General features: G+C 41.3%; 1 protein-coding gene across 3 annotated transcripts in view; it reads right to left on the bottom strand.

The window, feature by feature from the left end:
- Nucleotides 1–26261, bottom strand: part of DIS3L2 (DIS3 like 3'-5' exoribonuclease 2) — a 197026-nt gene that overhangs the window by 127437 nt on the left and 43328 nt on the right. For all 3 annotated transcript variants that reach the window (XM_069792502.1, XM_069792503.1, XM_069792504.1), the window contains one exon: nucleotides 6468–6702. In XM_069792502.1, coding sequence (XP_069648603.1) covers nucleotides 6468–6702 — 235 coding nt within the window. The remainder of the gene's footprint in view (nucleotides 1–6467; nucleotides 6703–26261) is intronic.

Here is a 26261-nt window from a genome sequence, read left to right as displayed (position 1 = left end):
TGCTGAACTTAATCTAATTCCTGTTACCTGATTGCATAAGTAATTTATTAATTTTTTTTTGTCTTACTTAAGAAGTCATTTGGGGGTCAAGATAACTTACTAGGGAAGAACAGCATAAGAAGCTTTCCCAGCATTAACTTCCACTGCAGGCTTCAGCTGTGCAACAAAAGAATAACTGGAGCTTATTCAGCCCATAGCATTTAATCAATGCAGCCATAAAGCCCAATTTGTTCAATACCAGTAGAACACTTTTCTTAAGTTGCTATACTGTTTACTCTTCAAGAAATCTATGCTCTCATTTGAGAAAAGTTATAGCAACAACCAGAAGAGCTAGATCCAGAGACCCGCAAACATGAACTTAGGATAAACTAATAGAGAGCTGTCTCGAGCAGCTGAAACGGCTCCAGCTTCTCTGCTGGTTTTCCAGGCTTCAGCAGAGTGAAACTGATCTGATTTTTGACAGTTCCACCTCAAGGATTTCTATTAAAAGCCGTGTAACTGAGAAGATTTCCTGGTGAGCTTTCACTCTGCTGTGGCCTAGAAATGTTAAGAGCTATGCAGTGGAGACAATCCATCTCCAGAAAGCTGCAGGCTAGGAAAGAAGCGTGAAGACTCCTTAAAAGCACTCAGAGTGAATGGGAGCCTCTGGAGAGAAGGGAGAAGAACATTTATTCCTTCCAGCAGCTGGTGACGTTGGTGGGCTCCAAATTTGTCAGAGATTTCATGGCAGCTAAACTGAAAGAAGGGGGAACCTGAGCAGAGCAGAGGGACAGCATGCGGTCCAGATTCTTGTCACCATCCTCCTTTCCCTACTAGCCTTGGCCAAAGAGAGGAACAGTAGTATCTCTCTAAACTCTGCCTATGCCAATACGAGACACTGCCAACTGCAGAAGGACTCCAGGTGCCAGAGGAAGACACAAAAGAAAGGTAGGCATCTTGTCAAGCTTAAAAGAAGACAGAAAGGACACAAAAGCACAAGAGGGGGGACTGAAGTGCATGAGAAGGTGCAGAGGTACAAAACAGAGATTAAACTCTAGATTATAAATACTTTTTTTTTCTTTGCTAGAAGGATCCAAAAACTTTTCTAAGCACTGGCTCTAGAGCATCATCTTGAGAAAAGAATGGTTTAATACATTATCACACAACCATACGGTGAACTTACCAAATGCCACCACTTCTGTTCAGCCAAGCAATCCCGAAACACTCAGTAACAGCCTCCAGTCAGTTGCAGTGTGGACACCAAGCAATTTTATAAGGTTATAAATTTTGAGCTTGCCAGGGCTTCTAGAGACTGACAGTTACATTTGACTTGAAAAGAGATCAACCAGCATCCACCTGGCCAATGCTGAACAGACAGGGAGACAGGAGCAAGTTCTGCAGCAACTCCAACCGAAATTCTGTTGACTCTACCTATTAACCATCAGCTATTCGATTCAATTTTCCATCATGCAATTGGCTGAGTTAGCTGTTAGTTTACTCTGCCTGTAAATGAGCTACTTCTATTCAAAATTCATTATGTCAAGGCATTAAGCAAGCCTTGGACATTCACATATTCAAACTCTGATTTGCAAAAGTATAGGTGTAAGTGGAAATCCTGAACAAACACAACTATCTGATTGCTGCCAGGGCAGCCAGTCCACCAACTTGATGACTTCTGTGAGCCACCCCGTGGGAAGCAGGATATTCTGTGTATCTGGTAAAGTAAGATCTCTTGTGAGAAGAGTTGAAAAAAGCTGAGCAAACTAGTTTGACAAGGATAGCTTTTGGCATAGTGACACAGTTTTACAAACTTTTATTTGAATATCTTTTTGCTAAGAAAGGCTGAGGCACTTTTATGAGCACAGCTGCCATTCTCAAGAGTACAAGGAGCTGCTACTGTTCAATTGCTGATGTTTCTTTATCAGAGCAATCTAAGTCCAATATTTAACAAGAGACAGCTCACATTTGTATGAAACTCATGTGACACACAAGTCTGTGTAGGGATAGAGCATCGTAAAGTATTCTGTACAGAACATTTTGCACCTTCCCTGGGTTGGGAGGATACAGAGAAGTTTCTAATTTTTATTACATATTGAAATGGAGTATAAGGAAAATCCTTCTACTGCAGTGACAAGTCACAGAAATAATGTATTCTAGGTCAGTACTAAGTGATAAGATAAAAGTTACATCACCTCTGTTGCAGTAGTCAATGTGAATGAGGATTAAGGAAAAGAATTACAGACCTGACAAAGGTCATGTCAACTGGCAGATGACTCCTCTGGATAGCAGTAACACAAAGTAAGTTGAGGTCTCAGGGTAAAACAGAGGACTTGCATGTCAGTACCAAGCACTACAGAGAATTAATCTTTTCTGTGTACACAGTATCATTCAGACTAGTGCCAGGATGCTATTGCCTTGTTCTTTGCCTGCATTTCAACAGGGCATAGAAACCCCAGAGAGGGTTTAAAGGACACTAGTAAGGGAGCTGAGAAACTTTCTTCAGGGTTCTCATTCTTACTGTCTTCGTAAAGAAAAAAAAAAAAAAAGAGAGAAAGTTTGTTTAGTGTGTAGAGATATTTACACCTTGGAAATACAGCTGAAAACACAAGAGGACAGAGTTTTCCAACTTTGCTAAAAAAGACCTACCTCCAATGACCAAAACTTAGCATTAAGACAATCTAACTTTGGAACAGGACAGTATTGCTCTTTGCGTAGAACAGCATGCTGGAGAGGAAAATGGCTCATCACTTCCTAGACCAGAGACTTCTCTGAAGATAATTTTTAACCCAACTGCTTTGCAAGAAGAGTTCAGAAAAGCAGAGCAAACTCGTTTGACCAGGACAGCTTCTGGCAGAGTGAAACCAGTTACGAACTTTTATTTAAATACCCTTGAGCAAAGCAAAACTGACGCACTTTTATGAGCACAAGAACTTTCAGAAAGTACACTGGCTGAGAATTAGGCTGAATGTGATGGTCTCTTCACTTCTGTGGACTTCCCTCTTGCTTATTCCATCTTTTCTGGGGTCTTAGGAAGAGAAAGGCAGGAAGCACAGCTCTCATAACTGCAACACTTAGTGAAGACAGATCCAACACCTGAGTCTCACTCAGCCTGCAGCCCCATGCATAACAATTTATACCAGTTTGCTTTAAGCCCCACAGAGGCATAGGAAGCCCAACATACAATGACTTCAGGGAAATTCATTCCACTCAAATCTGCGCCATAATCAGCATACACAGTATTTCATGCTTCAGAGCTTCTGACAGCAAAGGCCAACCCCAAATTCTTTGCCCCAGTGTGTAACTACAGATGGAGGGGGTTACTGTGCTCTGAAGAGGAACAGAGCCACAGCGATGGATGGGACACAGGCCGGGGTAGAAAAGATATCAAAACAGCCTGCACTCCCAGTGCAACCCAGAGTGCTCTTATTCAAATGACATATCTACTTTTATTCTTCATGGTTCATTCTGACCATCAGCAGCAGAACAAATGAGCCAGCAACAGAGAGATCATGTAATTCTACTCCTCCATCAGAAAGGACAAAAGCCATCTTGCAAGTGAGAGGCAGCAATCTGCAGAGCTTGTGTATATGCACGAAGATTTGAGCACTGTCTCAACGTGGCTCTGGGGTTTTTTGCCCCAGAATGAGTAAAATTTACTTTTGATTCTATTAGAGTAGCCATGGATATTTTTCACCCCCAGAAATCTGGTGAGTTTTTTTTTTTAGTTTGGATTTTGTTTAGGTCTTTTATATAGAGAGATCTTTTTATATATACACACATATGTATACATAAAGTGCACATGAGAACGTGATAAACTGTTTCTTGATTTTATTTTATTAAATAGCATACCCTTGATGGCATCTTTGTCCAGCTTGAAACCTTCAGACTTCCCTACATTAAGGAAAAAAAGAAGAAAGCCCACTACAAGTGTTCATTTAAGAGTTGCACTGGCCACAAATTATTTCTGCTGCTCCCTTCTGTGCATAAGGCCATGCAATGAGTCTGTGTAATAAACCCTACAAAGGACTGCTCTTAGGGAAAGTAAGTAAACCACTAGTTTTGGTGGGTCAGCAAGAAATCACCCCCATGGGAACTCATCTCCCATCCACCCCTCTGTGTTTTGCTGCAGTAGTTGTTTCCAGCAGAAGGGATGTAACATGAAAGAAAAGGCTCACAGGCAGTTAACTTGAAAGGAAAGTTCAACAGGCAGCATCAGCCAAGCAGCCCTCCCAGGGGAGGCCCACATTACACAGGGAAGGGCACTTCCACTCACTACAGTCCAACCCTGCAAAGCACTCTACCTCCCAATGCCGGTACCACATTCCAGTGGATGGCCTTAGTAAGTCCAGTGGATATTATCCTCTAAGGCTAAGTTCTGCCTTGAAACAGTGTATGTTTAGTCCTTTTAAAAAAGCCACACCTGTGAAGACTGAATTTGGCAGGATCTTTTCTTTTTTTCATGACAGTTATCACTGATGCTGGAATAACTATATCTGTTTTCCAGGCAAGACTTAAAATCTGGGTAAGTGATGATATGAGAAATTGCATGAAAGACAGGAAACAAGCCAAAGCAATCATCAACTGCTCAAAAACACCTTCAGAAAAAGCAGCATCGTAAACTTTATACGTATAAAAAAAGGACAGCATTAAAAAGCAGAGCAAGAAGAAACTAGAGAAAAATCCATATAAGTTATATGGCCAAAGAAGCTGAAGCAACTATTAAAAGAGGTGATAGCAAAATACAAATTCAGCAGAAATCTAACTGGCACATCCACACCAGCCACAAGGCTTGTTAAGGATGAACACGAAAAGGCCTTCAAAACAAAAGAAAACAGTTGGCTTAGGCAACTGCGATGGAAAAGTAGGTTGGATTTCAACTGTGTAGAAAATAAGCTGATCTAACATTTGCCCTACAAATATTCTCCAAAGATAGAATTAAATGGCAAAAACCACTCAGATGGCACAGATTTTAAGAGGTGACTTGATAACCTCCAACACAGGTCACTCCAGAGCATCTTGAGGAACTATGATGCACCAAGAAAAGCAACTCTCATCAAGCCCTTACACTAAAGGACAGTCATACAGGTAAAGTAAAATACTGGCTCAAGTCTGTATTTATTTTAGATGCTGGTGTCAAACTAGAATGTATTTCTCTGAATTTTAATTTGCCATTGCTATCAGAACCAACAGAGACGCAACAGACACAACATGTGACTCAGGAGCATTTTTAGGAGATTTAGAATTGTCGAGTCAAAGTGGCAGCTCAACAGTGTGCAGCTACAACAGAGTGTGTAAGACTGCAAAAAAGATGAGGTTAATAACTAGCTGTGTAAAACATCCGCAGACAAGATGAGTAACTCCCAACTCAAGCCCTATGCTGGAAAGCAACAGAACAAGACGGAAGTTGGTTCACATACCTTGGCAGTAACTCAAAGACAGTGGAGGGACCCAGAAGGAAATAACATCATGAACTGGTGAGGTGGCAGCTCCATTCATGAGCCGAAACCAATGTTTTCTCCTAAAAACTACAACACTTCCACTCAAATGTTACTTCCAGTTTTATTAACAGATGGGTGTGAAAAATGGAAGTCTACCAACAGTACAGGCAGAGGTCTGTGCATCTTCAAAAGCAATCTCTCAGGAAAACAGGAGGTATTAAATAGAATAGCTTTACAACCACCACCACAATTTGTCAGAGACTAACAATTACTTATGTCCTAAGTTACTGCCATCTTTTCTGGACCACGGGGGCACGCATCAAGAACGCACCAGAATATCTGTCCTGAAAAATTTTTCACCAGCAGCTGAAGGCACATGTTAAATGTGCCAGTTGTCAGAATCCTTTCAACACACAGCTCTTCAGGAATGGATTTAGTACTAGAAAGGACATGCAAAGAGCAACATAAGCATAGTTTGGGACAGGGAGCCTATTTTATTTTGCCCTAAGCAACACTTGATGGTTTGGATGGAATTCAGATTCAGAATAAAATAGGTTTGCCTTCAAAACAGATTGCATAATTGGCTTTAGGTTTTAGTCCAATTTTCTTTTTAAATGGACCAAATCTTTAAGTTGCTCATAAGTCAACTGTTGGAAAACAGCAACAACCCTAACTGCCCCCAAGGAAATATATTCTTATCCCCAAACTGAGACACATAGATTGGCCAGCCAAGCTGCAATGAAGGAAACTGCTACAGCAGCATCTTGAATTAAACAGCAACCAGCAGTCCCCAGACAGCCCTGAGAACTGCAAATCTAAAGGTGTGACTTCTGTTTCACAGATTTACTTTGCATCAATCAAAACTACATAAAACCCAGTCCTTAATATCCATTCAAAACTATGAAGGCAGTTTAGCAGAAAGGGATAGAAGTGATAAGGCATTAAGCTTTTATGCCCATATTTTATATCTTGCAGCAAAGCAAGGCAACAAAGTAATACTTCAACAGTTTGTTCAAATAAAGGTTTAAATCAGCAATCTGATCTACTCACCCTTTTCACCAGTATCCAGGGAAAGTTTCTTAATGTCATCAGTCAACGTATCCTTCAAGAGGTCTTGTCCATGTTCTGCATCATTATCATCAAACTGAGCTTCTATAATGACATCCGGACTTTCAGCATCGCCTTTTGCTGTCTCTTGAGGAATGCAAGTCCCCAACATATCCTCAGGGACATCTGATTCATGCGTGGCTTCTGTTTCTTTGTCACTACCATCTGGCTTTATTACCTGAAGGAGCAGGGGATTAAGAAAAAAAAAGAGGCAAGCTAAATCACTGGACTGAAGAAAGAAAACATTCTCTTTCTTTTTTCATCTGCATCCCCAAGGAGCTGACAATGAATTGTGGGTGGCTGGTGGCACACTGCAATTGCTGTGTAATTAGCCACAGATATTGCACAATCGAAAGAGGTACCTCACTAGGATAAAGACGGGAACGGCATGGCTTTTGCAGTACCTCAACTGTGACAATAATGTATCCAAAGCGTATCTAGAGCATAACCATACAGTTCCTGCCAAGCCTCTAATCAGCTCTCCAGAAGTTGGGAGTAAGCACAGAGAGGGAGGAGGATACACTACAATTTAATGAGTTGCTTAGACCATTGTTCACCAAGATACACTAATCATCCTGGGAAGTCCCAAAACTCAAGCAGTTCCAGTGAATGCTGGGATCATGTCAAAGCACATCTCCGGGACAGCTCCCCAACACACAATTAGGAACAGACTGAAAAAGTACAGACCAGAGAACACGGTGCCCTGTGACCTGCGGAGTAACTGGACTGTGGCAGCTTGGTAAGGCACCAAGCTCTACATTTATTTTAGGCTCTGGTCTTTTTGCTAAAGGCACTCAGTTATTGCTGTTACTTATACAAATCTCCTAATTAAATTACCAAGCAGAATGAATTCAGTTAAAGTACAAATTACTTAACCATTAACTACTGATAATTCAGATAAGTAACTGACCATTGCTACAGGTTTGTCCCCACTTTAGTGCAGCAATGGCACGGGGGGGAGGAGAAACCATATGTCTAATCACGTCAAACAAAATCATGAAGAACCCATGTCCCAGTAAGGTACACACCAGACCTGGATGGCATCCCTCACTGCATGTGACAAAGGCAGAAACTGCTCCGTCTCAGGACATAATGATCAAAATGGTTGATACCTTGGATACATATGCCTTCGCTAGCATCCTTCATGCAACCAACAGCAAGTTGCAAGCACCCACCTGGCCCTGGAACCTAGATCCAGGTTTTAGTTTCAAAAATGTTTAAGTTTCACTCAAGCTGTGGTACTTCAGTGCAAGATTCAAATCAGCATGTAATAAGAAATAACCTACTAAACATTAAAATCACAAAGAAACTGGGTGACCCCATTCCAATGCCTCCCAGCAACTGAGCTCCTCTCCAGCTGGTGCTGGTGTTCACCAGGCAAGTAACTCCCTGAAGATGCTCCTCCAAGGTTGCCAATCCTCAGCATCGCTAACCCAGTACATGACAGCAGCAATTCATGCCACCAGCAAGGCAAATGAAGGGCCCTTTAAAAAAATGCAATAAACCCCCCCAACTTTCTGGTAACATACTTTATATGATAGTCACTAGAAATAAGCATAAATAGCCTCAGCAGGTCCTAGCTGAAGACAACCATTCCAAGTAAGAAAAATACAATCCAAAAAGCTCCACGAATTATTATTTAGTAACTAAAAAGCAAACAGATCAAATCAGACATGTTCAGGGAAGACTTTCACAATTTTACATACACAGAGATACAGTCATGCTTTCAAGCAGTACTCATTTCTTTGTAATCTTTTCACAATACATAACAGAAACAAAATCAATTTTAAAATGGGGTTGAATTCAAGTCTCTCAAAAAAAAAACCATCAGATGACATTACTTTGAACTCTTGTTACCTTTTGTGACTCTGCTTTCCATCTTTATTTCCATTTTTTAATATGTATATAATTTGTTACCATAGCAGATTTTGACTCAAACATTAAATTGTGACAAAAAGGGAGAAAGTTTGGCAGAAGGTGGGAAAATGGCCGATTATTAAACCTGGCTACATTTGGTACATAAAATACTGACACACAATGGTCTGGGCAAGAACAGTCTATTAGATTAGAGAGCTGACAAGGCTCCACACGCTAGTGACTCTGCCAGTGTGCCTATCCAAAAAGAAAACCAGTGTCAACAGCAATGTTTGGACCCTACCATGGTCAGATGTGGATGTATTCAGCTCTTAAATTTCAATTGCACCAGATGTGTGCAAGTGTGCAACTGCAGCAGGAGTTCATTTTATTCAACCCCTTCAGGCTTTGCCTGAATTTCTTTCTCTCCAAGTCGTTCTTTGGAGAGTGTGAGATGTGTTTCAGGTGCTAAATTATAAACCTTTCTATAGGTAATGCAGCGAACAACATCAAATATATCCGAATGATAGGAAGTGCTTCTCTAAAAATGTAGCACTGAAAAGCTTAGGCTTGAAGAGTTTATGTTGCATTTAAAAAGGCAGCAGATACAGATTTCTTTTTAAATGCTAAATTACCGTGCTTCCCCCCAAGCTAGAGGATACACGCTGCTGTCACTAGCTAGCATGGTACTCCAGCTGTGACTACCTAAGCCCCCAGTCACACATTTCCTTATGGATTTGCAAATGAATTTTTAAGTAAAGTTTTCCAGAGTCCACAAAATCACAACCTCCATGCAGTGTGGAGTAGCAAAATGTCCAGATGCTGGCAAGCATGGGCGATAGGATTTGTTTTCTTTTTAAGGCCAAGACAGATCATTTAGGCTGACCTCATACAGAACAGAACAGGGAATTTCACCCAGGATTTCTTACATCACACCAAAAATTTAGAGAAGCTGTACATCACAAGACTGGAAAGCTGCATAAGACTTCTCAAAATCGGGAGCTCAATGGATACAATTACTCCATTTAAGATGATCAGAGTTGCTGGCCAACATGAGCTCATCACACAGATTCCAAAGAGCAGGATCCTTCTGTATATGAGCAGCAGCAAATTTGACCATGACAGAATAAGCATTTCTTACATGCAGCATCTTGGAAACCAGAAACTGATGATATTGCACTCTCCTATTTCTTATCATGCTACTGAAGCTAGCAAGTGACATAATGAATACAGCTAGAACATATCGGTACTTATCAGAGATGCAGAATAAATTAAATACACAATTGGCTAAGTCTATCACATAGTCCTATGTGCAGTACAGAGCATCATTCTCTGCCAATGCAGCTGACTCTGCATGGACCCAGAAGGAGGGGATTCCCCCTTGCTGCATATGCATGAAATGTATGACCCTACTACCATGCAAACATGCGAGGACGCATGGTTAAAGCTCCTTAAAGGACCTTAACTTCCTGATCTGGGAAGTCAAATGTCAACCTTACAGTTGTATTATTTTCATATGCTCTTTAATAATAATAAAAAATGTTTTAATAAGCATTTTGACGAAAGTCAGTTGCTTATTTGAATGTCTGATCCTTAAGATAGTGGCTGAATAAGTTTTCTTCCAACTTTAAACAAACATCTATCACTGAACAAGTGTCAAGTTTCCGCCCCACAGTGATTGGTTTGTAAAGTCATAGCTGACTGAACACAAGATCTTTGAATGAAAATCCCATTTCAACCATGAATATAATAAAAAACAGCCAGTGGGCAAGAACGTCCTGGCATAGATATGTACAATCTGGACAGCAGAGTGATTACCTCGCTGCATCCAGCCCAGTCTTGAAGTAGCCATCAAATGAACAATTGTCCTTACTTGGGAGGAATTTGTTCCAAAAGAAAACTGAACCAGGAATCTGTGCATCTGAAAGCACAAGGGTTACCTCCTGAGCTGCAGGAGAAACTGCTTTCTCTGCCAGAAGCAATCTTATATCCAACTCTGTTAGTTCCAAGCTTTTCACAGACTTTCCACCTAAGCCTCACATCCACACATGGACAAAGCCCAGGCCTGTTTACTCTCAGATCAGGTATGGGCTTTTTGTTGCTGCCTCCTCAATGGCAACAGCTAACAACTTATACATTAGTCTATAATCTCAAACTACTGAACCAGAACAGTGATTTTCAATCATCTTTGAGCTATTAACCCCCAGGCTTTTTCCAACAGATGCACCAAGCCCCCAAAGTGTTTAAGCCTGACACTAATAGGTTTGCTTTTCTTCCTTATTCATCTTTGATCCTTACAAGCAATCCATGAATCCTCATAGATCTGAAGATGAGACATGGATGACTGCTGGACTAGACACAGTTGGACGGATGCACCTTGCATGGCTAAAAACTTTCCACAGAAGAAACTTCTGTTTTCAACAGAAGTTTGTGCACAGAGACCTCCTTCACTGAAAGCATCCTACAGGTAAGGAAGCAGGATCATCTTCCCTACAGCTGTTTTGGACACAGATTCAATACCAATGGAATTCTTCATCTCACTCAAAATGCTGGTATTAAAAAGAGTGTTTTCATAAGGATACTGGGGAAGAATGGAGATGATATAGCGCAACACCTCTGTAAGATAGTCAAAACCCAGCAAAATGCCTCATAATGAGTAATCAAACCCAAAATGTATAACCTATCCAAAAGATTTTAGAAGTGACAAGCCATTAATGGTAACTCTTTTCACTGGGGCAGACAGACAATGCACAAAGAGGCTCCTCACACTGCTACAGAAAGGTGCAATAGGGTCACCAGCGAGTGGAAGCTGAAGACAGATTCATAGCAGGTAGGGAGCTCACATTAAACAGGGAGGACTAAACATGGGAACAGCTATAAAAGAAATAAGGTCTTCGGCCCAAGCCTACCTTCTGTGGTTTGCAAACCAAAGCAAGATGCCTTTCTTCCAAAAAATACTTTGGTCAAACACAAGTTCTGCTTTCGCTATCGACAAGTTATTATGCTCAATACTGGGGTAGGGAGACAAAGTTTAGGTCAGAGTCGTTGGTCCTCTCTGCACTTGAGCCTTAGTTAAGCAACAAGTTTGAGAAACAGAAACGGGTTGAAAGTGGTTATTTAAAGACAGCTGAAAACAGGGACTTTGGACGAAATTACCATCTCACCTTTAAAAAGACGGTTGCTACCACAACACTAATACAAACACCACATTTCATACAAATACTGCGAACACCTGCATCTATTAGTCTCCCAGCTTTTGCCATATTAAACAGGCTTCACTGGTTCCCTAATGTTCACTCATGAGGGAGTAGGAACGGAGCCTGGCTAACATGAGGATGCTGTCACAGCTCATACATAGATGCTAGAGCCAAGCTACTATAAATATTGCAAGGAAGAGCTTTGCTTTTCTGAAAAGAGCAACCAAACAAAGGCTCGCTCGCTCTAGCTCCTTCTTGGATAAAGGATGGCACTTCCCATAAGAGAAAAACCACCTGTCCCAATCACCCTTCCTTCTCTTTGTAATCCCACGTACACCAAACAGCTCTGGCAAAGACGACAACTCAGTAAAGGTGACTAGTCTCAGTAGGAGCAGTTATAGCATTACTTTTAAAGTAACAGTAAGGTTAGACTGGGGGGGGGTTGTTGTGGTTTGGATTTTTTTTTTTTTTTTTACAATCTTTTAATTCCAAATCACTGGAAACACTTGCTAACAGCCCACAGGACAGCTATTTTATGTTGAACAGCACATTATAGTGTACATTCCAGGCATCACATTGGATGCAGCAATCATACAAACATCCAAACTAAAATATCTCCCTCTTGATTAGGAAAAGGCTACTTGCTCCTTCCCAGTGCGCTCTGTTCTTCCCAGATGTCACACAGCAGTCACTACAAAGCCATCCTGCTTGTGGATTCAAAGGGGTAAATGATCTCAGTACGCAAAGGCTCCTTGGAAACAGCAACTTCAGCAACTTTTCAGAGCCCTTCTCTGACTCGCTCCCACTGCAGTAGGTGAGAGGTGGGAGAGAAACAAGTGAAATCTAATGCATGTGTTTTCAAAACAAAATATAGAGACAGATCTGCAATATGCCCATCAAACCTATTGAATCCCCAAAGCCATCTCCCCTGCCCTCACCAGCACCCTGCATCCTCTCTGCTCCGACTAACCTGCAAAGTGAGTTTTTATTGCAGAGTTAATTCAAGTAATCATGCTGAGCATCCAGGTTTAGTCCAGCCTGAGCAGACACAGCAGACAGCCCTGCATCCAGGCTTGTCAGGCAGCTGCACAAGTAACAGAATTAACTGCAGGAAAAAAAAAATATCTCCAAACAGCCACCTTTTCTCACTACTTCATCCTGCTTCCACCAGCAAACCTCATTCCTGAACTGTTCACTCAACTTCTCTTTCTGCTTCAGGCTGTACCTAAACATCACAGGTTACAGTGTGTCCCCTCCAAGTCTGGCTCATGTCCTTCTCCTACCACCTTGCACAAATAACCAGAATAACAAGTGGAAAAGCATCAACAGGGAAAATTCTCAAGACTGACCTTTCTGAATCCTAAAGCCAAACCAAGAACTGTCTCCTCACCATGTATCTCCACTCCCTATCTGGTCTCTGACCTATCATCTGCCTCTGAAATCTCCCAGCTCACATTGTCCTGGCTCTCATCCCACACCTGCAGTCTGCTTCCAAACACGTTTATCAACACTTCATTATCACCGAGTAGGAGACAGTTGCCTCTGCCCCCATCTCTCCTCAAGTCTACTCCTGCCTTCACCCCTTTCCTGCCACCTCTCTGTAGTTTCCCCAGACCCATCTCTCCCAAGTCTGGCTCTTGCACTGCTGCCTGTAGGGTACACAGTCCTAGGATCAGGGCCATGTTCCCTTCAGGTCCATTTCATCTGGTTCTCCTAACAGGATAAATTAAACAGCTCCATCTGTACACTCCTGCCTTTTGTATCCTCTAACAACTGCTGAGAAGCAGGAAAAGAAAAAGTTGTCAGAAGCAGCTGCTCCCTGCTCAGTGCAGGTACCCCATGTGCCGTGGCACCAGTGTCACGGATCACACTGCTCCAAAACTCCAAAAAGGAGCCACTCTGCAGCCTGCAGAGGAAATATCTGAGCTCAAAGTGAACGTCTTGCTCCAAGTTGCTTTGAAAGTAGAGCTGGTAAAGGCTCATAATAGGCCCCTGGTAGGTCTGTACAACCTTTCCCAAGGATTACTTGGGAATACCTCTGAGAGAGCTTGAGGGGATTCACAGGTCAGAGCTGCTCTGTGATATTTAGACATGCTGAGGGTAACAATGTCAAGGAGACATGGGGAAGGACAGCGTCCCTGTGCCCACTTGCAGGGAACACTGTACGATCTCCTTTGTAGACAAGCCAACCTGGTAAGGACTCCCAACAGCATTACAAAGAGCTGTGTATTATTATAGCCAGATCAACAAACTTGTTCCACACTTTCCACTCCTGCTGCCACCCCCGGGATTTGATTTGGTGCTAAAACAACAGCCTCTATTTTCAGAATACCTACTGCTGTTGCACTGACCTTCCCACACACATTCCCCAAAACACAGGAGTCCCTGGAGCAGATGCAGTACAGCAAACACCTCGTGTCCCAGCCACAGCTTCCCAACCCACACACTATTCTTTTATGCAGCTATATGTTGTCACACTTAAAGCAGTGATGAATACTTAGCCATAGCCCATCATCTGTACAGCAAATCCCTCTAGTGAGAAAAGTTTGACCCCAGGGACGTGCAAAAGATGTAGTCCAGCATCCAGCCTTTAACAACACCCAGGAATCAACTTTCTCCTATACGCTCACGAAATCCGATGAGGCACACACAGTTCCTCCATCTCCTACAAGCAAACTCTTTTCATAAAAGAGGCCCTTAAAACTGGCAGCCTCCCTGCTGGACCCCAGTGAAATGTTCCTTGTACCTTGAGTCTTTGTATTGCCTGCTCCTCACAAGACCTCCCACCTTGGTGCATCTCATGAGCTGTGTGTTGCACTCCAGGCCACAGCGAACTGGAAACAAGAGTGTAATGCACAGGGCCCAGCTATGAGGTTGCCAGAACATATTGGTTTGAAACATCACAGAAAATATTCGGCTCCATATTTTCAACAGTAGCCAGGAAGAAAATGCATGGAACAATTTTGAGAACTGTTTTTCAAAAGTCATTTAAATCAAATTATGCCCCATCCACACTGGCAGCAAAACCCTCTCTACTAACTGGAACTGGTTTTCTTTTCTTTGCGTGTGTGTTCTTTTCTTTTTGATTTGACTTTTTTTTTTTTTTTTCAAACTGTCTCCCAGCCATCTTTTTCTGGTAATGTGGACAGGCACTGCAACACTACAGGAATGGGTGCCAGGACAAAACCTATGATGCACAGTCCTAGAATAAATCACTCAAGAGGGGTGGATTAGAGGAACAGAGCAACGTAAGGTTACATCTTCAAAGATATGATTCTCTGAATTCACTGCATTTTCAGCAAACTACTGCAAAAAGATATTCAGTTTGTATCTGATGTAAAGAAGCAGACAGGTTTTTGGATTATTTGCAACTTCAAGACAATACCATGAATCAATATATATTTTAAAAGATGTAATTATTACACAGTGCTTGCATGTAATCAGAAAAGAATCTACTTGTGCTGAGTGTGTATCATTTGAAAGCTGCAATGCCAAGCAAATCCAGACCATTGGCTCACACAAACCCAAAGTATTATCCATTACTGCCTTTTTCTTTAAAAAACAATACAAGTATGTATGAAAAACATATTTCCTGGAAACAATGATACTCTTTGAAGACTTATTCAACATTTCATAAACCTAACAAGCCTGTACCCGCACGTGCCCGTAAGAGGAAAGTGGGTTGACAATGCAAAGTAATCAAAATGTACTGGAAGGGCTATCCAAGGTATTTGCATACCTATACCTCCCAAGGCTATATAGGTTTGAGGCTTTGTTCAGAACTGTGTAAAAATTATTTCCCACGTGTCTAAGAAAATCTCTTACTGGTGATCAGCACTTCAACTCATCAAGGCAGGAAACAAACAAATCAACCAAGAGTTAATATGTTGGGGCTCATGCCTAAAGCCCCTCACTTTCTTTTATTGTTCCTTTCCATTGGGCTCTGAGTGCCAGCTCCCAGGGGTCTCAGCCCTGTGCATGTTTTGACACACTTTCAAAGCCTAGAATGGTACACCTGGGACAAAGCACACACTGTTCAGGAAGTGCACAGGGGCCAAGAAAAGCAATAGAAGTTTCCACAGTTAACTTGCATTACTGGTTGCCAATAAGCCTCTTATTATGAAAACCCATAATTGGAAACTGTCATATTACAGAACAATTTATGGAAGTTTTCAGAGTATATATGCCCCAGTGGGAACTTCCTTTGACTGGTGTGTTCCATCAGCCCAGCTCTGCTTATTTATTCACACAGTGGGAGAATAGCATCAGGAACCTAAACAAGTCACTGCTGAAGCGTCACCAAGACTCCCACTCCAGTAGTGCTTCAGATAGTTCTTAGCTCCTTAGTCTTTCCAGTCATCCATCTTTATGGCTGCCTTCAGTCAACAGCTGGACTGCCCTACCTTTATTTCATTTTATTTTCTGCAGGAACATTCTTGCACTTATATTGTGATCAACTGCTCCTTTGAGGACATGGCAGGCAAAATGCAGTTGCACTGGGCTGAGTGCATCCCGCTATGCCTGCCTCAATCCCATCAAATAAGCTCAGCAAAATTAGATCCTACTCCTACAGTTTCTACCCTGTCAAACCAGGGAAATTGGCACCTACATTAATTCCTAAATCAGATTTCAATTCTATTAAAATATGGCTCCAATGAAGAACAACAGTCTCCCCCAATGCCAGCATGATACTGTTAAAGTCAACTGCACAAAACCAGCCAGTGCTTCCTTGGCAGATAGTCATGTTTTGGTGTGAAAGTAAAGGGATTTCGTAACAGGTGCTGGAGATGCATCCCAGGAAACTTAAAGACTTTTAGCAACAGAAGACTGGAAGTCCACTTTTACACTACATTTTCCATACATCAGCCAGCAGCTACCATCTGCCAGAGTGGTTTCTCACTACGAGCAGCTCCATCCTCTGGGAAATGGGTTGAGACATCAACTCACCATCATGTTAACTGTATTTTGGCATGCCGTGCTGCTGCCAGTTCCAGTCATGCACACCAAGACCACTGTGAATTCAGTACCCTTCCCATCACCCTGGGGCAGGCACTGAAAAGGCTCTGAGCTCAGGAGAAGCTGTGGCAGAACAGGGACAGCCATGGCTGAAGAGGACCACCTGCAGAGGAAAGGAATTGGAGGAGATAATCCCTGCAATTATGGTAAGTGGGGGAAAAGAAAATGAGATGATTCACTGGGGATAAAATATAACAGCTTCCTCTACTGTTGAGAGCTTTCTGTGTCCCTTAAAGTCATTTCTGAAGAGAAGACAAGCTGGGAGCTAAACTTACTCCTTCACACTTGATAGGAGCAAATTCTGACCCTGGACAGAATCTCATTGCAACATAGAGCACCAAGTACATTTTGCTCAAAGATTTCTGCAAATACACAGGCTGGGTTATCAAACTGGGAAGGTTCCCTATCTGTGATCTAAACTTGCTACAAATCCATTTATTTGGGCTTCCTGACTTAGATACCATTTCACTCAAATGCACAGAGGAGTCCTTGAATGTCTAGTCAGAAAGTGCAGGTGGGACTGCCTTCATATGCAATCACTGCTGCAGCCAGGAAATCCCAGACTTCCCTATCTATCTTAGACTCTCAATAGGTTCGTTATGAAGTGCATAAGGAAAGTAATCCTGCTCAAGGAATATAATCCTGCTCTCAATCGCCCATAGCTTTTGGTAAGTCATTCAAACCATCTTGCCTAGTTTGCACTACTTGACACTGTGCTAGGCAGATCTGTATATTCTGTCCTGAAGACACTACAGATGAATTTCACATGGCTAGCAAGGCAGAGTCCGAGTGTGAAAAGAAGGCTGAAAATAGCAAAGCAGCTACATGGATATGTGGTAAAGCCACAAACTCAGATACCCGAACAGTTTTCATAAAATAAGTATCTTGGGTTGCTGTGCTTCATGGGTATCCAAGCAAAAGCATGTCAAAGAGAAACACTTTAAGGCAGCTGGGGCAGGCAGGTGTCCCAGGAGAAAGTGAGGGGGGTATTTCTCCACTCAGAAAATATCAGGATGATATTTGGTTTACATGCAGATGTGAGGATTAATGTTTCCAAATACTTCACCTAGGTTCAAAGCATTACTTAACTCCTGGGGGCTTATCAGAAACACTAACACACTAGTTAGCTTTCTATGAACAGAAGGAGGCTTTCTCTCTTCTTCCCGCCCAGGGACTAAGGCTTAACCACACAGACCACGTTCAGGGTTTCACAATCATAGATCTGACTTTCACAGCAGGTACTCACATAATTGAAGGGCAGCATTAGTTTATTTACAGCCGGGGTGGAAATTAAGACAGGATAGAAACAAATGTCCCACAGTTCCAAAAACAAAGCACCGCTTCTTTTTTTGTCGTTGGGACAAAACAAATTCTTACTTCTACACACAAAGCTAACAGACTTATCACTAATCAGAGCAATTATTGAATTCCTATTTAAAGATGACCTGAGACATCATTCAGTGGTATCACACCTGGGAATATCATTAGAACAGCAAAACGGAAGCAAAATCATGAATGACTCCACAGTTATAACCATAGCATAGCTACCTCTTCATAAGTTTCAGGCACTTACTAAAAAGAATTTTTGACAATTTTGTTATCCATGCCTATGCAAAATCAGTTCATACATTGGTCAAAACATCTAAAACCGAAATTTCAAAAAGTTTAGAATGAAATTATCTGATTCTGGAACGTTTAGGTAATTCCCTATTATAATAACATAAAACTAAAGTTTTAATAAAAACTTTATCACTGAACTTACCTCCAGCAGCAAAACTAGTTCACCAAGGTACTCTCCATAACTACCTTTCTGCTGTGACTTTTTCTTGTTACGTAGCTTCATCTATACATATGCAACAGCAATGGAACCGAAGAACTAATCTCCTTCTAAAAGGGAGTCACAAACCTGCCACAACAGAAAGCATGCTAGAAGGAAACGCACAAGAGCGCAATAACTGGTCTGTCTCCAGGGAATTGGTATGTCTGTCTTTTCCTGTGGGAAGGCAAGGAAATGCCCATTGAAGGCACAGGTTCCACACACCACTATCTCTGACAAAATGCACCCTTTCCAGGGTTATTATTGTGCTCAGTTGCCCCAGTCAGAACCAGGGACACACCACACTGAGTGCTGCACCAAAACATATACAATATTGTTAATGCTCAACAGAACTTTTAGGAAGTTTCTATTAAAGACAAAACACATTAACAGGAGGGCGTAGATGAGAACAAGAAGGTTACACACAGATTGCTTTTGAAAGGAGCTCATCTTAATGGAAGTTAAAGCAAACTAGGGGCCCAAGGTATAGGAAAGATGCTTCTTGAAAGAGACGAGTGATGCTCAGCATTTTGCTGAGGACTTATGTTGCTGCAGTGTTTTCTCTCCTTCTAGTGAAAACAATCAGTATCACCAGGTTTCCTCTTGAAATGGTGGCAGGGAAACGACTGCTAGCATTTGCGTCATATGGATCTGCTCACATTACTTAGTGACGAATCTTGTTAAAAAGCAAGCACCTCAAGTGAAATGTCTATAGCTCTGTTTGCTTGCATTTACCTTTAGCAACATGGTATGCTTCATTAAATTTCGAAGCAGTGTTTATTAGAAGAGTAAAATGCATCAGCATCCTCCACCAGACTTCTCAGCTTATTTTCATGACGTCAGTATTCAGGTTTATTTAATCCAGTGAAAATATACATTGATTAAACATGGTCTCAGAGCATCTCCTGCAGCACTGAAAAATGCAGTAAATAAGAATGGCATATTTTTACTTCTTTCCTTCAGAATCGGATTTACCATTACCATAAAAAAGGTATATCTCACCTTTGCAACCAGCGATTTAAAAAGCCTCTCCCTGCAGTGGGCACTGGGAAGGACTGGCCACCACAGAGTTCCCTGCCTTCTTGATGCCAGGTACCCTTGGTCTGTTTTTCCTGCCTGGCAATGAATGCTGTTCTATCAAAAGCTTTTCCACAGAATGAATCAAAAGTTAAGCTTAATTGTTACAACTCAACCTAAAATTTAATGCAGGGCAAGGGACTAACACACTGGGGGGGTTCTTTTATACTTCTCTACAAGCTGAGGACTGCTAACAAGAGATTTCAGTGTATATTTCTCCTCTGTAACCTCAACTTAAAAAGCAGTCCAGGCTTTCCTGCCCTCTCTCAAAATTCATTAAAAAGCCTTATTCAAGCTGAGATTTTGTATACAAGTTTTCTGCCAAGAACAAATTTTTTACAATTGAGTTTTAAGCTCTTTAAAAAAAAAAATCAGACATTTATAATGGAAATACTGACAGTGCCCATAATCACAAGTACAGAAACATTATTGCGATAGGTATTTTGTAACCCATCCAAAAAGAAAAGAAAAGTTGGTCTCTCAACCAAATTCCATGTTTGTTCTGTAACAATGACCAGTTATGAGATCAGTAAAAACAGGTGCAAACAAAAAAATACTGGGGATTTATACACTGATGATGGCAGCATAAAGCCATCACCTTGGTCATTAAAATCTGATTGTGCAAGGGTTTTTTTAGAAAGTCTTGAATTACTTCATAACTCATTTCTCCTGGGCAAACTCTTCTCCTAGTGGTCATCACAGGCTAACTTGGCAAATCTTTGAATTGTGCTTCCAAATCCTAATAGCTTGTCTATTCCCAGAAATTATTAATATACTGATTTACATTCAGTTTTGTCAATTTTATCTCTTGGCTCAGTCTAATGAAGCCCACTACTACACATGTGCAGCTCAAATAGTCACACAAAAGCCAGCTATTCCCTGCTGACAGACTAAAGCTCTGTCCTACAACTTGGCCATGAGTTCTCCCCTCTGCCTCAGGATAAACTTTGTGTTCCAGTAAGAAATGGATGGCTGCACACAGTAACAAACTGAATCTCACAGGCTATGCAAAAGCAGTGATGACATACCTGCGACATTGCCTGGAAGAGTTATACCTCAAACAGAAAGAATCGGTGTCCACCTGTAGCAATATATTCTCTTAATATTCTGAACACACTTCCAATTCTCTTAACAAATATAGAGTAAACACCACAATGCAAAGCAGAAATACAAGAAAAATTATGCTCTTGGTTGTGTTAAAGAGGTACAAAGCCTAGGTGCTAACAGGCCATGTGGGGAAGCACCACAGCATCAAGTGTTAACCCCATTCAACACTCTAGCAAAATGAATCTGAGATTGGCAAAATTCAGAAGCGTGGCTCAAAGACATGTGACTGTGAACTGGCCTTGACACCTGCTTATGTCATTAATAAAATATTTAATATATGAAGAACACTGAGTCTCCAAAAGTGCCTTAACCAGCGCTGAAATGTGTTAGTCATCCAACAAGAACTCTCACTTCAACGCTGGAAACTACAGAACAAGGAAATCAAATTAAACCTTTACAAGGCAGCCAGCTCAAATGCTAAGTCTGGACTGTGCTACCTGCAAACATTCATTACTAAAAATTACAGATTGTTAGTCCTTTTTACCAGAAAGGGAGTATCGCTCCCTTGCAGTACATTGTGTACAATTATTGGACTCTGAGACAGGCAGCTACATTGGGCTTTCAATATGCTCATTAAACAAGTCAAGTAAATTCAAAGCTGCTTCACACAGATCTGCTGAACTCAAAGCAATCGTCACTTGTTCAGTCTTCCTCTCTGGGTAAAATTAAGTATGGGATGACATTTAACAATTTTCCTTACCTGGAAGAAGTTATTTCAAGAATATCTACATAGGTAAACTGTAATACAGTAAATGTGTTAATGATAAATTGTTTAAGTGACTTGACAGAAATAAAAAGGCAAATTCACACCCAGCAAAAAGGCAGGCTACTCCAAAAAACTGAGAAGAAAGTAAATTTGTGTTCCTTACAATTATTTATGTATCACTTAATTAAGATGTTTCCATAACAACTTCCATCATGTAACTTAAGAGGTCTTGAGAAGTATATTCTTGAAATTCCACAAGTGACAGGACTAAATCTCGCCTCCACTTCATCACAGGGAAGTTTGGAAAGCAGCCTCTGGGAACAGTACTGCCACTCTGCAACTCACTGAGTTTATGTTTATCTTGTAAAAAAAGAAGAAGTTAGCCCTTCCATATACACACTTTTAAGATAACAGAATTTTCTTCACAGCTTCAAGTTAGGCACTGAAGTATTTTGTTATGATTAGCTTTATCACATTGAATCCAAATGCTCTGGATTATTAATCAACTCTTCTGACAGGTCTCCAATAATGAAACACGCCATGCAGCTAACAATGACTCACCATTCATCCTAAGCTGATAAACAGAAAAGGAAGACGGGCAAGTTCTCAGATCCTACCCAGGCAGCCCACAGCTTTAGGAAACCCCTTCCATTTACTTTCTCAGCAGCAAAATTAGTGTATTTGTTGGCTTTGACGTGGCAAACTTCCCACTTGCCTGCTCCCATTCCACCCATAGATGATGGCTACCACATCAAAGACTATTAGTACCCAAAGCATCTACGTTGTCTCGAGAGCTGAGGACATGTGAAAAGCAAGTTAATGCCCTCTCAAGTAAAACATTAAATCCTCCACTTCCTTCTTGCTTAATACCTCCTTAAATTCTCTGCCTTGTTTTGAAATGTCTGTTCACCCTTCAAGCTAATTTGCTGTTTTACCGTGTACCATGCTACACTTATGCCATAACACCATTATCAGAAGAAGAAAACACTTCACACAGCAGTTTCTTCTCAGGCTGCTGGGGATCCAAATTCAAATCCCACTTCTCCATTGGACCCAAAGTCACCACTTCCACCCCCACAGTTTGGCTATGCTGGACCCTGGCACTAGGGAATGGAAGATGCATAGAGAGAAAGCAAGTGAAAGATATAACATAGGGGTAGTGATTGGCCATGTGAAGTGTTGAAGCAGGCACACACTCTCCCACCTAAGTCTACCTGTCTCACCCACAGACTACAGAATCAAGTACTTTATAACCCCTAGCCCCCCAATTATACAGCACTAGGAGAAGTCAAATGACACCAGGAGGTTGCACATAAGGCACTGGGAGTAACTGCAGTTCTTGTTTAAGCAATTATAACAAGCTGGGGAATACTTGCTCTATAACCTGCAACACCCCCCTGCACACACGTGCTGCTCAGCAGCATCACCAGCTCCACGGGCACTCTGCTGGGGCAGCACCCCCCAGATACCCCAGCCCCGTCTCACTGCCGTTTTCTGAAGTTAAAGCTTTTGCTGCGTGTTGCAGATGATTAAATGGCTTTTACAGTCCCTGGTCCAAAACAAATTAAAAGGGATACAAGTCCAAAAACATCCGGTGATAAGCGTTTGTTCACAGTGAAACAATTAAACGGAAGGATTTGTCTTGTTAAACATACAAAAGGTTATCGATAACCTACCAGTTCACACCATGTCTTCCAGCTCCAGGGAGGAACCGGTTCTCACTCCATAACAACGCACCTGTACTGCAAGCCATCAGCAGACATGGCCAGTCACCTCCACCAAAGACATCCCTCCTCTAAGGAGCACACTCAAACCAACTGAGAAAGGCTTCTGAAGATCAAAGGCTACCTGCAACACAAACTTGACTTCAAACCAAGTATATGATCAAACCTGCTTCCTTGTAAAATCTTAATAGGACTCCACCATAATAAAACTAAGCAAGTTATTCAATTCTTAACTAATAATTTTCTTTCTAATTTGACCACATCGTAAAGTTGTCTTAATACCTCCCAGAAGTTATTTTACTGCATTATGCACAGGAGTACAATTAAAATGTTCTACCCAAGCTCTACAATATGAATCGTTTTCATAATTTCTTAACAGAATATTGCTTTCTTTGCCCAGTACAGTCCATACATCCCCAATTTATCAAACCCTTAGTCTAGGCTAGTTAAAAATTAAGTCAATACTTCAAAAACTGGATGAAACCAGTTTCAGTGCTCACACCATTCAACTGTATGCCTCTTATTTTATCCTCTCATCATGTTCTGTTCCCCCCAAATTCCACTTCAAATGACACTGAAGCAAGCTATGAATTCGTAACTGAAAGATGCAACTTAAACATTTAATAGCTTCAAAACTGCCAATGACGTAAAACAATGAGCCAGGATCAGCAAGCTCTAAAAGCGCTGAGACCTGACCTAAAAGAAAAACAGAAAGTTGCTACGGTGCTTTGAAATTAGAGGTCAAGGTAAATTAATACACAAATCAGTCTCACTATAGACACTGTTCTCACCTGCATAAATATTTCACAGCAAGTCATATAAAACATATGGATATTGCAACAGAGGTACAGTGAAACAAGCATGCTACAGCCCTCCAATACAAAAAGTAGTATGTTTTGTTTTTCTTTAATGATAAAACACAGAACTTTTAGTAGTATAAATTACTCCAGCATATTAGCTCGAAACCTTGCAAGCTACAGTTCATGTAACTATGCATTACTTGGGAATTTAAACTGCTCTTGTTCCTTTCGAACAGTCAAAAATTGCCACACAAATACCAATGTACTCTTGACCTCCACAGGGAGTGGCTCATTCCTGTTTAACATGCCAACAACCACTTAAGATGAAGTTTCCCCATCGCTGGCCTAACATGCTCATCTATCATATCAAAACTGTCACGTGCACTTGTATGATTTACTAGATTCTAAAGGTATTCACTTCTAATGAATATTAGCTTTTCCAAAGCAACGCCCAAAAGTTTAAACATGCTAAAGACTCTGGGTCTTTCCTTTTTTTTCCTCTTCTCATAGCCAAGCGGAAGCACACATGTCAAGTTTTCACCCTGGAGTCATCAGCTGCAAAGCTTCATCTTAAGAGAAAATTCTTCAGGTAAGTCCTTCCACAGGTACAACAACATGAAATGAAAACATTTCAACACACAGCATTTTACTTTAATTTGAGAAGAATCACTGAATAGACTTTACCAAATTTTGTCTATAAATCACCGACTTCAAAACAAACCTCTAAAATCAGTTTTCTGCTCAAAACAAGTTTTGCTGTAGACCTGCACTCAATTCTCTAAGCTTGTAACTCAGAAAGGTTGACTAAGCTCAACTTTAACTATAACGTTTACACAAGCATAAATATCCTGTAATGTGTAATGTATTGAGGCATGATTTATACCTTCTTCAGTGCAAATTTTAAAAAATCATCTCTGTCTTGTCTGTATTCACTTCCACTTATCAAAGATACATGAACTGGGATTCTCTATTCCCAACTCACTCATTTATTCTGTATTTACTTCTCCACAGTGACAATATCAGGAAGACTGTGCTGGAAAAATTTGACAGGGTTTGGGTAGAATTTTTTTCATAACCATGTATCAAAAGATAATTAATTCGGGGGGGTGTGGTGTGATATTTTTATTGTGAAGAAAAGGTTATGTATACCTGGTAAAGAAATAAAGCAAGCTTCTCCTGGTATGTCTTGGGAAAGAGCAGAGGTTTTGCTAAGCCCACATTATTTTTCATTTCAGAGCTGAGGGGGTGCAACACAGGCAGGAAGATATTTATTCCGATGCTGTTCTGACTAACCCTGGAAAATAAGAGACTTGAAAAATTTTAAAAGGTGGCAGCAACTAATAAAGCAGCACCTGTGGCAAATTTAAAATTCAATGTTGATGTTTTTCATCACTTTTTTTTATATCATAATTCTATAATGTACAGTACATCCAGCCATGGACTCAGCTGGAAAAACACTTTACACTAAAAATGGTCAACGCAGTTTAAACAAAGAGCATTTCCTTGGGTTTCTTCCTAGCTAGGACATAGGAGCTGTGCTATACACCTCCTCACATCTGCAAAAGGGACGAGATTTTCTTTAATAGACACAAAGGCATAGAGCTGCTGATTAGAGGCGAGTATTTAATCTCCTCCTGGTCCCTCAGGTCACCCAAGTGACATGGATCAACTTATGCAACCAGCTACTTTTATATAAGAAGTTAAGGCTGAGGCAAGGTGCAGGGCATGGCATTTGGGCCACAAGGAGGGGTAGGAGGGAGCACGCCCAGCCTGTTGAGCAGCAGAGGTGTTGAGGCAAGTCGATGAAGACAAAAGGATCCGGATGTGAAATATCTGAAGGAAGAGTACTTGACAAATACTTAGCACTTTCTAAAGTAATTGATCCTTAGCTGGTGAAACCACAGTATTTAATCAGAGAGGGTGATATGCCAGTGTTGGGAGCTCTTTTTCCTAATACCACAAAAGCCCTGCACAAAGACTTATGTATATTTTGTTGTCTGCAATTTTGTACAACGCCCTTTCCTCCAGCACTGGTCCTCAGAACGCGTTATACATTGTTAGAGGAGATTAGTTTAACTGCAGATTATTTTTTTTTCTTTCTTTCTTTCACAAAGCACTTAACAGAAATCAGTGCTTGGGAACTGGAGCTCTGAAGCACAGTCTAACAGTTTACTCATGATCATAGCAACTAAATGCTCAAAGACAAGCCTCAGGCCCCAGGACCATTCCCATGTCACTGCATGTCCCATGGCTGCTGCAGTGATGCACCACTCATCCCCAAGAAACCAGTGTAGTTAACTTGCTTAAGTGGCTTTGCTGGTGCAGGAGGGTGGACAGCTGAATAACTGACCACTGGATAATGCTGACTCCTTCAGTGACAAAAAGACAATGGGGGGGAGGGAGGGTGGAAATCCATTTTGACATGTGGTAGTGGTTTTGT

The sequence above is a fragment of the Haliaeetus albicilla genome, chromosome 9 (assembly GCF_947461875.1).
Source record: "Haliaeetus albicilla chromosome 9, bHalAlb1.1, whole genome shotgun sequence".
Taxonomy (NCBI): Eukaryota; Metazoa; Chordata; class Aves; order Accipitriformes; family Accipitridae; genus Haliaeetus; species Haliaeetus albicilla.
The sequence above is the reverse complement of the archived record's forward strand: the minus strand, read 5'-3'. Positions and strand labels throughout refer to the sequence as shown.